The sequence below is a fragment of the Neoarius graeffei genome, chromosome 7, assembly GCF_027579695.1.
Source record: "Neoarius graeffei isolate fNeoGra1 chromosome 7, fNeoGra1.pri, whole genome shotgun sequence".
Taxonomy (NCBI): domain Eukaryota; kingdom Metazoa; phylum Chordata; class Actinopteri; order Siluriformes; family Ariidae; genus Neoarius; species Neoarius graeffei.
This window is the reverse complement of record NC_083575.1, coordinates 25,331,616-25,347,694: the sequence shown is the minus strand read 5'-3', so window position 1 is coordinate 25,347,694 and position 16,079 is coordinate 25,331,616. Positions and strand designations below refer to the sequence as shown.

At 40.5% G+C, this 16,079-nt stretch overlaps 1 protein-coding gene across 1 annotated transcript in view; it reads left to right on the top strand.

Annotated features, from left to right (window-relative positions):
• The window catches only part of agpat5 (1-acylglycerol-3-phosphate O-acyltransferase 5 (lysophosphatidic acid acyltransferase, epsilon)), a 36,280-nt gene extending 27,150 nt beyond the window's left edge, over positions 1-9,130 (top strand). The window contains exons 7-8 of the mRNA XM_060925449.1: positions 7,864-7,987; positions 8,120-9,130. Of these exons, the coding sequence (XP_060781432.1) occupies positions 7,864-7,987; positions 8,120-8,345 (350 nt within the window). The 3' untranslated portion in view covers positions 8,346-9,130. The remainder of the gene's footprint in view (positions 1-7,863; positions 7,988-8,119) is intronic.
• The last annotated feature ends 6,949 nt before the right edge of the window (positions 9,131-16,079 follow it).

Below are 16,079 nucleotides of genomic sequence, written 5' to 3'. Positions count from 1 at the left end.
ATCATCTTTGAAAAGAACAGTGCTTTTCTTTCAAAAATAAGGACATTTCAAAGTGACCCCAAACTTTTGAACGGTAGTGTAATATAAATGGGAGCGAGAGAGAGACACGAGTGTTTTACTGGGAAATACACCACTCGTATTTTTTCTATGAGCTCCATCCGGGACATGGAGAACCAAAACCATGACACAAATCTCTCTGTCACTTGTGAGGAAATCGATGAATTGTTTTCATAAATTTGAGTACTTTTTGTTTGTGAAATGTGTCGATATAATAAAAAGAAAATTGCACATTGGCTTGAAGATCTGAAGTTCATCTTCTCGTGTTGAAAAACTCGCATTTTTCAGGCAAAATGCATCACAGATCTGAGTGACATTTAAATAATATTGGCTGGCTTCGAACGAGTCGAAGACGAGTTCAGTATCATGCTAGCTAAATGGAATCGATGATATACCATGAAAAAAGCTATTATTATACATACACTGTTTACCAGTTTTTCAATGTCTGTTGGTTTGTTTTTCTCTTGTAAACAGAGGGGAAGAGAATTCAGAGAAACACATCAGCATTTTGAATCTCATATTTAAATTTCTTTCATTCTTTAATTGCTGCCATTCTTTCATTATAATTATTCTCTTCTAATTTGGCCTCATTTTCTGTCAAATGTGCTTCAGAAATGAAAGGGTTACTGTCCTGAAAACATGAAAATGGAGTTAGCCAATGAGAAGGCCAACACAAGCTTAACTGTGAGTCAGTGCGGCAGTGAAGTCACCTTCAAGCCGGTGTAGCGTTCATCAGTAGTGTTAGCGAATGCTAATAAAGCGTTCAAGCCAGTGTTATCAAGAGGATGAGAGGCGGGGTACACCCTGGACAAGTCGCCACATCATCGCACGGCTGACACAAAGAGACAAACAACCATTCACACTCTCATTCACACCTACGGTCAATTTAGAGCCACCTGTGAACCTAACCTGCATGTCTTTGGACTGTGGGGGAAACCGGAGCACCCGGAGGAAACCCACGCGGACACGGGGAGAACATGCAAACTCCACACAGAAAGGCCCTCGCTGGCCACGGGGCTCAAACCCGGACCTTCTTGCTGTGAGGCGGTAGTGGTACTAACCACTACACCACTGGGCCACCCACACACACACATATAGTTCTGCATTTTACAACCCCGATTCCAAAAAAGTTGGGACAAAGTACAAATTGTAAATAAAAACGGAATGCAATGATGTGGAAGTTTCAAAATTCCATATTTTATTCAGAATAGAACATAGATGACATATCAAATGTTTAAACTGAGAAAATGTATCATTTAAAGAGAAAAATTAGGTAATTTTAAATTTCATGACGACACATTTCAAAGTTGGGACAAGGCCATGTTTACCACTGTGAGGCATCCCCTTTTCTCTTTACAACAGTCTGTAAACGTCTGGGGACTGAGGAGACAAGTTGCTCAAGTTTAGGGATAGGAATGTTAACCCATTCTTGTCTAATGTAGGATTCTAGTTGCTCAACTGTCTTAGGTCTTTTTTTGTCGTAGCTTCCGTTTTATGACACGCCAAATGTTTTCTGTGGGTGAAAGATCTGGACTGCAGGCTGGCCAGTTCAGTACCCGGACCCTTCTTCTACGCAGCCATGATGCTGTAATTGATGCAGTATGTGGTTTGGCATTGTCATGTTGGAAAATGCAAGGTCTTCCCTGAAAGAGACGTCGTCTGGATGGGAGCATATGTTGCTCTAGAACCTGGATATACCTTTCAGCATTGATGGTGTCTTTCCAGATGTGTAAGCTGCCCATGCCACACGCACTAATGCAACCCCATACCATCAGAGATGCAGGCTTCTGAACTGAGCGCTGATAACAACTTGGGTCATCCTTCTCCTCTTTAGTCTGAATGACACGGCATCCCTGATTTCCATAAAGAACTTCAAATTTTGATTCGTCTGACCACAGAACAGTTTTCCACTTTGCCACAGTCCATTTTAAATGAGCCTTGGCCCAGAGAAGACGTCTGCGCTTCTGGATCATGTTTAGATACGGCTTCTTCTTTGAACTATAGAGTTTTAGCTGGCAACGGCGGATGGCATGGTGAATTGTGTTCACAGATAATGTTCTCTGGAAATATTCCTGAGCCCATTTTGTGATTTCCAATACAGAAGCATGCCTGTATGCGATGCAGTGCCGTCTAAGGGCCCGAAGATCACGGGCACCCAGTATGGTTTTCCGGCCTTGACCCTTACGCACAGATTCTTCCAGATTCTCTGAATCTTTTGATGATATTATGCACTGTAGATGATGATATGTTCAAACTCTTTGCAATTTTACACTGTCGAACTCCTTTCTGATATTGCTCCACTATTTGTCGGCGCAGAATTAGGGGGATTGGTGATCCTCTTCCCATCTTTACTTCTGAGAGCCGCTGCCACTCCAAGATGCTCTTTTTATACCCAGTCATGTTAATGACCTATTGCCAGTTGACCTAATGAGTTGCAATTTGGTCCTCCAGCTGTTCCTTTTTTGTACCTTTAACTTTTCCAGCCTCTTATTGCCCCTGTCCTAGCCTGGCTAACGCGACAAAGCTCTCCGAGCTATTGGTCTGGCCAAGATATTAAGCCCAACCGTTTCCCAGAGCCCGTGGTTGACCCGCCTCCCTGAAATGCCTCAGTTTGCTACTGGTCGAAGCCAGAAAAGGCTGTGACGAAGCTTAAACCAATCACATCACTCTTTCCTCTGACGTATGTGACGCGACGGGGCTAACTGGTAGATTAAACTCTTACCGAAGCCGGTCGGGAGCAAGGCGAAAACGTCCTTCCTTTCAATAAATACCTCCAGGGCTGCTCTTTGCTCTGTTTTCAACTTCCCGTTGAATGCTTTCAATACAGCATCTATGTGTAATAGATGCGGAAGTGTGAATGAAGCGCTTCCGGCATAGATTCTGTAAACAATCTATGGCTTCCGGTCGCAGTTCTACTACGTCAGTGCCTTGAACACGCCTCTACCCAGGGCCGTTGGAGATGCTCAAAGTTGATTGGTTCCCGATTTTTCGGGAGCTTGGAAGAGCTGTAGATAGCTTGCCTGGCCAGACTAAGCTCGCAACAGGCCCTCGTGTTGCGTCACGCTTAGGATGGGCGGGCCCAGGCTACCCCTGTCCCAACTTTTTTGAGATGTGTTGCTGTCATGAAATTTCAAATGAGCCAATATTTGGCATGAAATTTCAAAATGTCTCACTTTTGACATTTGATATGTTGTCTATGTTCTATTGTGAATACAGTGTCAGTTTTTGAGATTTGTAAATTATTGCATTCCGTTTTTATTTACAATTTGTACTCTGTCCCAACTTTTTTGGAATCGGGGTTGTATAAATCTTTTACACTTGCAACAAGTATGTGATATTACGTAAGAATCGCTTAGACATTTTGTTCTTTTTCAAAAATTTATGAAGCGTTTCAAATTTTATATTCATGATGTATTATTCCAATTTTCATGACTGAGTTGCTGTACAAGTCAAATATTGAATAAAGTATCCATATAGCTATTTATTATTATTATTATTATTATTATTATTATTATTATTATTATTAACATGGTTTATAGAGGACTCTTCTTAGACGTATTGGCTTTTTTCTTTAAATACACTTGTTAGATTTGATTTTACTATTAAATCGCTTGGTAAAATACACTATATGGCAAAAAAAAAAAGTGTGGACCCTTTGCCATTACAATCAAATGTGCTTATTGAACATCCCATTCCACGGTTTGTTCCCCCTTTGCTGTAATAATAACCTCCAGTCTTCTGGGAAGGCTTTCCACTTGATTTTGGAAGGAGCACATCAGGCACTGATGTCTGATGGGTTCTCTGCAGGCCTCTTGAGTTCTTCCACTTCGACCTTATTTCATTCCAAAGAATTTGGGGATCACATCATCTATGGTACATAATATTAAAAGTTTCAGAGAATCTGGAGAAATCTCTGTATGCAAGAGACAAGGCTGAAAACTGACACTGGATGCCTGTGATCTTCAGGCCCTCAGGAGACACTGCATTAAAAGCAGACACGTGTCTGTAGTGGAAATCACTGTATGGGCTCAGGAACACTTCAGAAAACCATCGTCTGTGAAAACAGTTCATTACTGCATCCACAAACGCAAGTTAAAACCAGATATAAACAATATCCAGAAACACCGCCACCTTCTCTGGGCCCGAGCTCTTTTACGATGGACTGAGGCGAGGTGGAAAATTGTCCCGAGGTCTGATGAATCAAAAGTAGAAATTCTTTTTCAAAATCATGGACACCACGTCCTCCAGGCTAAAGAGGAGAGGGACCATCCTGCTTATCAGTGCACAGTTCAAAATCCAGCATCTGTGATGGTATGAGGGTGCATTAGTGCACATGACATGGGTAGCTTGTACATCTGGGAAGGCATTGTTAATGCTAAATGATATATACATGCTTCAGAGCAATATGCTGCCAACCAGACAAAATCTTTCAGGGAAGGCCTTCCTTCTTTCAGCAAGGCAATGCCAAACTGCTTTCAGCACCTATTAAAACTGCATGGTTCTGTAGTAAGAGTCCAGGTGCTAAACTGGCCTGCCTGCAGTCCAGTCCTGTCTCCCATTTAAAACATTTGGTGCATTATGAAGCGCAAAATAAGACTGACCCAGAACTGCTGAGCAACTGATTGTATATCAGGCAAGAATGGGACAACATTTCTCTTCTCTTTCAAAACTACAGCAATTGGTCTCCTCAGTTCCGAAACGTTTAGTGTTTTGTTAAAAGTAGATGTGATGCATCATGGTGGTAAACATGCCCCTGTCCTAACTTTTCTGAAACGTGTTGCTGACGTTAAATTCAAAACGAGCGCATATTTTTAAAAAAAACAATAAAATTTCTGTTTCAACATTTCGATATGTCGTCTTTGTACTAGTTTCAATGAAATGTAGGGTTTCCACGATTTGCAAGCGATCACATTCTGTTTTTATTTACAAGTTACACAGCGTCCCAACTTTTTTGGAATTGGGGTTGTAGCAATTGAATATTTACTACAGTCTTACACTGCCACAATGTCCAGTGACATTCACTCTGATTTATGTTAATAATTGTGCACATTTGCCGTTTAAGTCTTAAATTTTTTTTTTTAATTGCAAAAAAAATGCATGAGATTTTACTCTTGGTTTAGCCTGGCAAGCCAGACTTAATGTGAATATTTAGTCTGGCCTCGATCCGTAGACATTTCCGACGGGGGTGGGAGGAACAAACCGCTGTCTTTCAAACTGTCTCTGTGTGTATAGGCCAACGCTCTGACCAATCAGCGCAACAGTGACGTAGTCAGAGCACGCAGTGGGGGAGGCCTTGAAATAAAAAACTTTTCAAAATGCATATTAATTAATAAACAGGTTCTAGATATTAAGAAGTTTGGAGATAATGACCACAAGTTTGGAGTCTGTACCACATACTTAACATCACTTATTTTTTTCAAGTGTTTTTCAAGGGTTTGCTTAAAGTGCCATTCCACCATTGGATGTATTCTTTGGCATAAAATACAATATATTTTATGACAACATGACTAGACAGAGAAATCTTTTAGCTTCAAAGTGATATATATCAAACATAATTTTTTGACAATGACAAGTATATTAATTTTGCGACCAAAGTCACCTACTCTTTTAATTTCCACGCGGTAGTGAAACATGATGTCATCGGCAGGTTCCCCTTCTTGTGTACCACGTGTCGGTCTATTTTTAGACCAGGAAACCCCCAAAGTGAGAGTCATTTCTCCTCGTATATGGGGGCCAAAAAAATTGCGAAAAATTGAGTTAATCTTTCAGTTAGCTAGATTTATTGGTATTAGCTAGATTTATTGGTATTATTTTTATCGCGTTCTATCCGCCATTGCTGATTAATATGTGCCACGTCACACGTCACGTGGTACACAAGAAGGGGAACCTGCCGATGACATCACACGCGGAAATTAAAAGGGTAGGTGACTTTGGTCACAAAATTAATATACTTGTCGTCAAAAAATTGTTTGATATATCATTTCTCTATCTAGTGATACCATTTATATATGTTGTCAAAATATATTGTATTTTATGCCAAAGAATACATCCAATGGTGGAATGGCACTTTAAACTGTTTTTGAGAGTTTTTATTTAGTGGTGTTTGGTGAAATAATTTCCCTTAAACTTAAAATAACAGGAAAATAAGAAACAATCAAAAAGTAATGTTTCAAAGCTGTTTATTAATTCTTCGTACTGCACAAACTAGCCCCATCCTTTTGGCTACGAGCGGAGCCAGCTGGTAGATCAGACTTTTGCCATAGCCGGTCGGCAAAACAGCGAAAACGTCCTTCTTGAAAAGGAATGAGCGGAGAGCCTCTTCCTGCTCATGTTTCAACGAAAACTCCAAGTCTAATTCTTCTAAAACTGATTCCAAAACTGGGTCAAACGAGCGCTGTTCAATAGCCGTCGTCATCTTTCCTGCTGTGCTTTCTCCAGCGTCGTGCAGCTTTGTCGTCACTCCTGCACAAGCCCGCCCACCCAAAGAATCCAAACAAAAACCTTGCGTTGTGATTGGCGGGCACGATTTGATGCCCGGGGTGTTTTTGTTTATATGATGCGAGGCTAGACCCACTCGCTAGGCAAAAATATTTTTGGCCGCTAGGCAGGTGGGTCTAGTTTACTAGGCTACTCTTGGTTTACATTTTATGTTAAATACTGCTTCAAACCTGCTCCACAACCTTGTGATGGATCCACCAGTTGTGACCTCAGTGGACAGCATTTAATCTTGCCGACAAACCACAGTTCATCAAGCTGCACTTAAATTTTAAGGGGTGCTGCTTTGAGACACGTCGTGGTGAAAATGACAGACATTCTGCAAAAATCCATCTGCAATTTTCAGCCCAATTTGAACAAGAAGCCATGGTCCTCGCTATCCCCCGCCACGAGCGTTTTATGAAGACTTCTTAACACTTGCGCCCTTATCAACCCATTGCTTTAATATTGACTTATGTCGTAAGTGCTATGACACATTCATAAAACACTACCCAGCTTTTTTTCAGTAGTATGAGCACACAAAGTTTTATTGATTTTGTTACTGAGCAAACTTGTCCAGATTGAGTCCACTTGTACAAAGTCCAAGAACGAAAATCAAGGGCCATAACTCTGAAAAAATAATTTCTTGTAAATGGTTTTCGAAGTCCGCTTAGATCATGAATAGTAATATGAGCACGCAAAGTTTCATTGATGTAGTTTCTGAGAAAACTTGTCTAGATTGAGATGGACGGATGGACGGACGGACGGACGGACGGACTCCATTCCTACATCCCCAGGGCACTTCATGGCGGGGGATAATAAAGGGACTTCCAAAATCTATAATAGACAAGTTGTCACATCCATGATGTATTATAGAAGTGGCGAGACAAGGGCACTAAATCTTGGTTTAAAGTGTGTAAGCTGTAAAAGCAACACTCTCTCTCTCTCTCTCTCTCTCTCTCTCTCTCTCTCTCTCTCTCTATATATATATATATATATATATATATATATATATATATATATATATATATATATATATATATAATTTTTTTTTTTTTTTAAAAGCTTGTTGTAGATTGTCCTGATTTTGATAATTAGTTGTCTTCCAGAACCACACTGTAGCTGTGATGTCCAAGTAGTTTCTGTTTAAATGTAATGGCACAACAGCGCCACTCTATGGCTTTAAGTTTTTTATTTCTTGTCTGTCTGAAATCAAGATTTTTTTTGAGACAAGGGAAAACTGTAGATCGCACAAGCCTGCGGAGGTATTTCCATGTTTGCTGTATTTATAACCGATATGCTGCAACTCCTTTTTGTCTTGTTTCTTATTAGAGTTCCTTTGTAAAGAATGCCCCAGGGTGCACATCTACTTTGAGCGCCTGGACGTGAGAGAGATTCCTCCAGAGCCGGCCTTTTTCCGCAGGTGGCTTCACGATCGGTTTGAGGTTAAGGATAAGTAAGTATTTTCTCGTTCCTCTGCTCAGTCTCGCCGTGTATTACCTAACTGCAGATTACGTCGACAGTGAATTGCAGCGACTGCGGTGTACAAAACGGCATACTAAGCATAAAGCATTCGATCTTCTTTGAGGTTGCTGACTTCCTTCTACGAGTCGAAGGAGCCCGATGAAAAATGCAAGTTTCCAGGAGAAGGTCAAAGGTCACCGCTGAGCCTCGGAAAGACGCTGCCGTCACTGCTGGTGTTGGGTGGCCTCACTTTGCCAGTGCTGTTAACCGAGTCAGGTAGAAAACTTTATGTGAAAACATGGATCTATGGTACTCTTTTGGGATGGCTGTGGGTTCATATACGACCATGAAATTTAAAAAAAAAAAAAAGGAAAAAAACGCACAACAGCCGCCACCACCACCCACTGACATCCTGCCAGATCACATCAGCATGAGGAGACCGGTGCTGGTTAGATGCTTTGTGTTTTCAGCCAGCCATGCTGTCACATCTTGGAGTGTTCTTTTCCCACGTGTTAGGGCCGAGAGGTGTTTGCTTGAGGATGACCACATCTCTCTTTATTCACTGCATCTTTTGTCTCAAAGGCTTTGCTTGGTTTTACATTCTCAGTGTCATGTCTATTACGTTGGTTCTCTTACTAATCTGAGCTGGAAATAAAAAAAAAATTTTAAATAGGGATGACGTGCTTATACAAAGGTTGGTGAAGATGGATATTTTTATTGTGCTCAGTTTCCCAAATTATTATTATTATTATTATTATTATTATTAATGGTGGTTTTGGGTTGTTTTTTTTTTTTTTGCTTTTGTTCATTAAAATTGTATTCATTTATGATTTGGCTTGAGTGAGATTATGCAATTTGTTGCTTTTGCATGACAATTTTTGTTTACACATCAGGTGTGCTGCTTTTTTTTTCTTTTTTTCCTTGCTTTTTATTTTTTTATAAATAAAGTTAGGGGTTTTTTTTGTTTGTTTGTTTTTTTCCTTTTCTCTTTGCACAATTGATTGTCTCGTACAATATTGCCAAACTTCAGGATACAGGAGTAATAAATCTATTGTCACTAAATACCTATCTAATAAATATATATGCAGTCAAATGCAACAGAAGCATTTCACTGTACTTTAACATGCAAAATTAACCCTGTTACCTCAGTCGCTTTTTTCCATTGTTCTGTTTTCACAAAAGGTGTGTGTGTGTGTGTGTGTGTGTGTGTGTGTGTGTGTGTGTGTGTGTTCATGCATATGTGTTGCAGATAAGTTTGAAATGCGTTACTACCACAATAATAGCTCGCTCATAATCGTCATATTCTAGCTTCCGCCAATGCCAAAACAAAAAAAAAAGGCAGATCAGGAGATATCATGAGTTGATGTCATTTGATTAATATAGCGAGTGCCTTTAACATATCGAAGGTCCTGTTCAGCTGCTCTGGGATTGTTTGGGGTTTTTTTTGTTTTTTTCCCTTGGAGATGTTCTCAGTATTTTGCCATTATGCAATATCGGGTGAAAACCCCTAAAAGACAGTTTACTGCCTCCATCTCAGCATTATCCACTCAACACTTGATCTGCTCACAGTAGTCTCTTTTTTAAAAAGTAAATGAAAATATTTTTCTGATATGTGCATCTCTTTAGGCTCACATTTAACAAGAATAATAGATAAAAATGGATTTTAAAAAATGGGAATGTATTCACGGACCACTTAAGGAAACATTTTAAGGAACACCTGCTTATTCGTTGCTTCTGCAAGAATCCAGTCAGCCAATCATGTGGCAGCAGAGCAAGGCATGAAATCCTGCAGATACAGGTCAACAGGTTATTGTTCACACCCAACATCTGAATGCGGGGGGAAAATCTTGTAATTTTGAGCAATGTTGTTCCAATCGTCAGCTGTCCAATTTCTGTCTCACGGTAGCCTCCGATTCCCGTTCAGGAGTAAAACCTGATGTATATCTGTGAAGATTCTCAGTCATCCAGGTACATAGTAATCTGTGGTTGGTAGAAGAGAGCAACTGGACTTGCTTTCAGATGAGAGGCGAAACTTTTTCAAGAATCTTCAAGCAAGTCCAGTTGCTCTCTTCTACCAACCACAGAAAACCTGATGTAGTTTTCTGCTGTTTACTGCCTCGTGCTTTGGCATATTGTGCATTCGAAGATGCTTTTCTGCTCAAACCGGTTGTCAAGAGTGACTGTGTGAGTTACTTTTGCCTTCCTGTCTGTCGGCTTGAACCTGCCTGGCCGTTCTCCTCTGAGCCCTCTCATCATCAAGGTATTTGTACCCATAGAACTGGACGTTTCACTGGATGTGTTTTGTTTTCACACCATTCTGTGTAAACTCTGCTTGAAACCAGCCTGTCTGATGCCTACCACTATATAATTTTTCTCCATTGTGATGTAAGAGGTGGCACAGTGGTGTAGTGGTTAGCACTGTCACCTCGCAACAAGAAGGTTTGAGCCCAGTGGCCAGCGAGGGCCTTTTTGTGCGGAGTTTGCATGTTCTCCCCGTGTCTGCGTGGGTTTACTCCGGGTGCTCCGGTATCCCCCACAGTCCAAGGACATGCAGGTTGGGATAATTGGTGGCTCTAAATTGACCGCGAGTGTGTCAGCCCTGTGATGATCTGGTGACTTGTCCAGGGTGTACTCCGCCTCTCACCCGTTGTCAGCTGGGATAGGCTCTGGCTTGCCCGTGGCCCTGCACAGAATAAGCAGTTACAGATAATGGATGGATGGATGTGATGTCAGATGTGAACATCAACCAAAGCTCTTGGCCTGTATGATTGTGCTATGGCCATATGACTGGCTGATTTGCATGAATGAGCAAGGCTACAGGTGGTCCGATTAAAGTGGTTGGACTATATCTTCAAGTCAAGTAAGGCCTTGATCACACTACAACTTGCAATGGGTTTGCGAATACATGGCGATGGAAAAATTTGGTCACGTCATAACCAATCGCTTTATCCACGGCGAGTGTGTCTCCACCTCGTGAGTGGCCGAAAACGTCGTGAAAATTTTCAACGCATGCATTGAAATTTCATGGCAATGTTTTTGTCAGCAAACTAAGCGGGTTTGGGAATACTTCCTGAAGCTCGGGGAACCTTCTTCGAGTCTCTTGATGTATTTGTCTCAAATTCGTGTCCCCGATGCTCACAGGAGCCTTATCAACACGGTGGCTTGGCATAGCCTAACCTTCACCAAGACTTAAAGTGCATTTACATTCGGGGATCCTTCGGCGCGCGCTTGGGACCCAGTCATTATGGGAAACACCTGATGCTGATTTGAGTGCAATCAGCATGCGCATAGAAGGACGCTGTTTTCACAGAGACTTTTGAAGTATTCTGTCAGGTATGCAGCGGGAGACGGCTCCAAGTGCAGGAAGAGTGTTTATTAGCAGGTGGGATATTTACAAAAACAAAACGTGAGGCAAGGTCAGAGTAACAAAACGAAAGCAAAACAGAAAGCAGAGTATTTAATCAGAATCCTAAACAGGGCTAGAAACAAATGATAGTAATACTTTGCAAAGTGTCTGTGAAAACAGCATCCTTATGTGTGTGCGCTGACTGCGCGCAAATCAGCATCAAGTGTTTCCCATAACGACTGGGTCCTGTGAGCGCACGCCGCCACTCGAGCTGCACCAGACTCAAGTGTGTGAAGACGTGACAGTCAAATGTTCGCCTGCTGTGTGACCACAACTTTTAGCTCACCTGTAGATCGCCATGCATCGCTACCAAAACGCCTCATTTTCATCGATAACCCATCACAAAGCATCGCGAGCTGTAGTGTGACCGTAGCTTAAACCACTGCCAGTTTCTGAATTAAAAAAAAAAAAAAAACACCGCCACGACTTTTTTCAAACAGTCGAACAAAAATAAGTCCACAAGATGATCATGGTGGTTATGCAGAACAATGCTCCGTCACATGTATCTCAACACTCTCTCTCGCTTTGCCAGAAAATATTTCAACCATGACCTGATTACTGACCTGGCGCCCTTCTTCACCTGATTTAATCCTAATAAAGGGCATGTCGGTTCTTCCCCAGCATGAAATTTACAGATTCTTTGGATAGGAGGGTCATGGAAGTTATTAAGAACAAAAGGTGACCGGACAGAAACTAAATATTCTGTAAAGCTAAAGAAAAATTGTATCTGTTCATCATTTGAACCCATTTCCTAATAATTATGCACACTATTGAGGTTCTCTTCCCCCCCAAAATAACCAAGCCTAAAGGAAAGCCCATAATTGCCTATTGTGCACATGGTGTAGTTTCCATTTGGGTAACGATTATACATTTGTATATGCCTCTGGTAAAAACGACTTGAAGTCTGTTATTTTTAATCAGACGTTATTTTCATCCATGAATAATTTGGTTTGATGAATATTCTACCTGAAAGTTGTTCAGGTGTGTAAATACAGTACGAGACTCGCTTTGCACCATGTGTGCTTCAAAAACAAACTCGATCAAAACTCACAATCTGATTTCTTATCCATGTAATTGTTTATTACATTCTTCTGTTAGTGAGTTTAGTCCACGATGTAGCCAATTTATTCCTGTATATCGCAAAAAAACAAAAAAACTCTACCTCTAAATGTCTATACATAGATTGTGTAAGATGTAGTGGTGTGCAGTATGAATGCTTCCTTTATTTGATGAATGAATAAATAAATAAACCATTCAGAAAATGAATAGGTTTACCTAAAAGTCCAATAAGATCTTTAGAACTTGATAAAATTCCTCTATTATAATTTACCTAATTGTTTTTTTGGGTTCTCTGTTGATTCCGAGTGAAGAATTGCACTCACGACTTGCTGTTTTATTGTACCTGTCTGCAAGAGGGTTTTGTTTCATTTAAATCTGTTTCATTTGTCTATTTATGATTGACGATTGTTGCGGAGATGCTTAAGTTTGAGGTGGGCTTGTTTTGTTATTGGGACTTTTTTTAAATTTTGAGTTACTAAATAAATAAAAAAAATCACTGCAACGAATGATTTCTTATCAGCAATACTTTTAATTTAAAGTTCGATCCAACAGGCCACTGGTTCTGAAGGTGATTGAGAAATTGCGCAACTTGTTCAGTAGTTTTACGACTTACAAACATTTACTTGACTATCATTGTTTAAAAATAAAAATTTATATATACCTACAGTACATACATACACACAGTTGTGGTCAGAAGTTCACACTAGGGTGCATCAGTTGCCCTCACTTTCATAAAATCTGATGCATTTTTGTTTGGGTGTTCCTTTTCACCAATAAAGACATCCTGTAAAATTTTTTGACCATATTCAAAAGTCTAATGGTGGCACCATGAGGTTCATTTTTTGCCAAAAAACGCCTATTTTATGCTTTCGCGTAAGGTTTGAATCACAATGTTGGACTCCATTTATTGATTTCTTGTGAGCCAGAGATCATGTTAAGAACCTTTGCAAGGGATTGAGAAGCATTAATGTGATTCATAATACATTTGTATTGTTTAAAAGTAGTTGAACAATGATTCAATGAACAGCTAAAACTCAAACTGTGCTTGATAATATATTTAGAATATGTACTAAAAATGTGTATCTAAGATATTTGGTATACTCTATAAGGTGCCATAATGTTTCATGAAAAGTGATCGAAATTTTGTCATAAAATAGCAGCTTTTTCCATAACTTTGAGCTCCTGGTGCCACCATTAAACTTGTGAATTTTGTCAAAATATTTCACCCAGTGTGTTTTCTTACCAAAAGGAGCATAAAAACAAAAATGCATCATGATCCAAGGAACTTTTCATTTTTAGGGGGCAACTGATGCACCCTAGTTTACATACACTCATCATGGGCATGAATGTCATGGTAATTTCGGGCCGTTAATGATTTTCTTTGAACTGTTCTTTTTCCAGGGTGGAATGATCGTGCAGCATACATCTTTAACAACTTCAAAAAATAAGAATTGAGTGCACAAGTTTGAATTTATTTTGAATTTTCTCTAATCCACACAGGGTCAAAACTATACATGTAGGCTCAAATAAATATATACATACATCCCCGCTAATATTTGGTTCAATGTCCCCTTAGCAAGTTGCACCTCGACCAGATGCTTTGGGTCACCATCAACAAGCTCCTGGCATCATTTTGGCTGGATATTTGATTTGACCACTCTTCTTGGCAGAATCGGTAGAGTTCATTTAAATTGGTTGGTTTCTTGGCACCCATTCCAGAAGCTTAATGTTAGCCTGCTTTATCCATTCCAAAACCAATTTTGATGCGCGTTTGGGATCATTGTCCTGTTGGAATACCCAATTGTGTCCAGGTTTCAACCGTCTAGCTGTTGATTTGAGGTGAAGTTGAAGCATTTGGAGGTAGTCCTCCTTCATTATTCCATCCACTTTGTGCAATGCACCAGTCCCACTGGCAGCAAAACAGCCCCAGAGCATGATGCTACCACCACCATGCTTGACAGTTGGTACAGTGTTCTTAGGTTTGAAAGCCTCACCTTTTACTCCTCCAAACATACTTCTGGTCATTGTGGCCAAATAGCTCAATCTTTGTCTCGTCTGACCATAAAACTTTTCTCCAGAAGGCATTTGGCTTGTCCATGTGGGCAGCTCCAAATTTCAGTCAAGCTTGAAGGTGTCAGTTTTGGAGCAGGGGCTTCTTTCTTGGTCGGCACCCTCTCAGTCCATGGCGATGTAAAACTCGCTTCACTGTGGAGCATGACGCTGGTGTTCCAGCAGTTTTTAGTTCGTGGCAGGCTTGAGCCTTGGTGGTTCCTGGGTTGTTCCTGAACATGCTCACTAATTTCCTCTCATGGGAGGGTCACAGTTTGGGTCTTCTTCCAGACCTTGCCAAAGTGGTGACACATCCAAATAACTTGTACTTGCATACAGTTGTTTAAACTGATGATCTTGGAATCTGCAGTTGTTTCGAAATGGCTCCAAGAGACCGTCCCAACTTGTGTAAATCTACAGTTCTCCTTAAATCTTCACTGAGTTCTTTGGACTTTCCTATGGTTCTGGGTATTGGTCAATCACAACGAGTGCTGTCAAACAAATCCTTTTTACAGTGGTGCTTGAAAGTTTGTGAACCCTTTAGAATTTTCTATATTTCTGCATAAATATGACCTAAAACATGATCAGATTGTCACACAAGTCCTAAAAGTAGATAAAGAGAACCCAGTTAAACAAATGAGATAAATATTATACTTGGTCATTTATTTATTGAGGAAAATGATCCGATATTACATATCTGTGAGTGGCAAAAGTATGTGAACCTCTAGGATTAGCAGTTAATTTGAAGGTGAAATTAGAGTCAGGTGTTTTCAAACAATGGGATGACAATCAGGTGTGAGTGGGCACCCTGTTTTATTTAAAGAACAGGGATCTATCAAAGTCTGATCTTCACAACACATGTTTGTGGAAGTGTATCATGGCATGAACAAAGGAGATTTCTGAGGACCTCAGAGAAAGCGTTGTTGATGCTAATCAGGCTGGAAAAGGTTACAAATCCAACTCTAAAGAGTTTGGACTCCACCAATCCAGTCAGACAGATTGTGTACAAATGGAGGAAATTCAAGACCATTGTTACCCTTCCCAGGAGTGGTCGACCAACAAGGATCACTCCAAGAGCAAGGTGTGTAATAGTCGGCGAGGTCACAAAGGACCCCAGGGTAACTTCTAAGCAACTGAAGGCCTCTCTCACATTGGCTAATGTTAATGTTCATGAGTCCACTATCAGGAGAACACTGAATAACAATGGTGTGCATGGCAGGGTTGCAAGGAGAAAGCCACTGCTGTCCAAAGAGCATTGCTGCTCATCTGCAGTTTGCTAAAGATCACGTGGACAAGCCAGAAGGCTATTGGAAAAATGTTTTGTGCACGGATGAGACCAAAATAGAACTTTTTGGTTTAAATGAGAAGCATTATGTTTGGAGAAAGGAAAACACTGCATTCCAGCATAAGAACCTTATCCCATCTGTGAAACATGGTGGTGGTAGTATCATGGTTTGGGCCTGTTTTGCTGCATCTGGGCCAGGACGGCTTGCCATCATTGATGGAACAATGAATTCTCAATTATACCAGCAAATTCTAAAGGAAAATGTCAGGACATCTGTCCATGAGC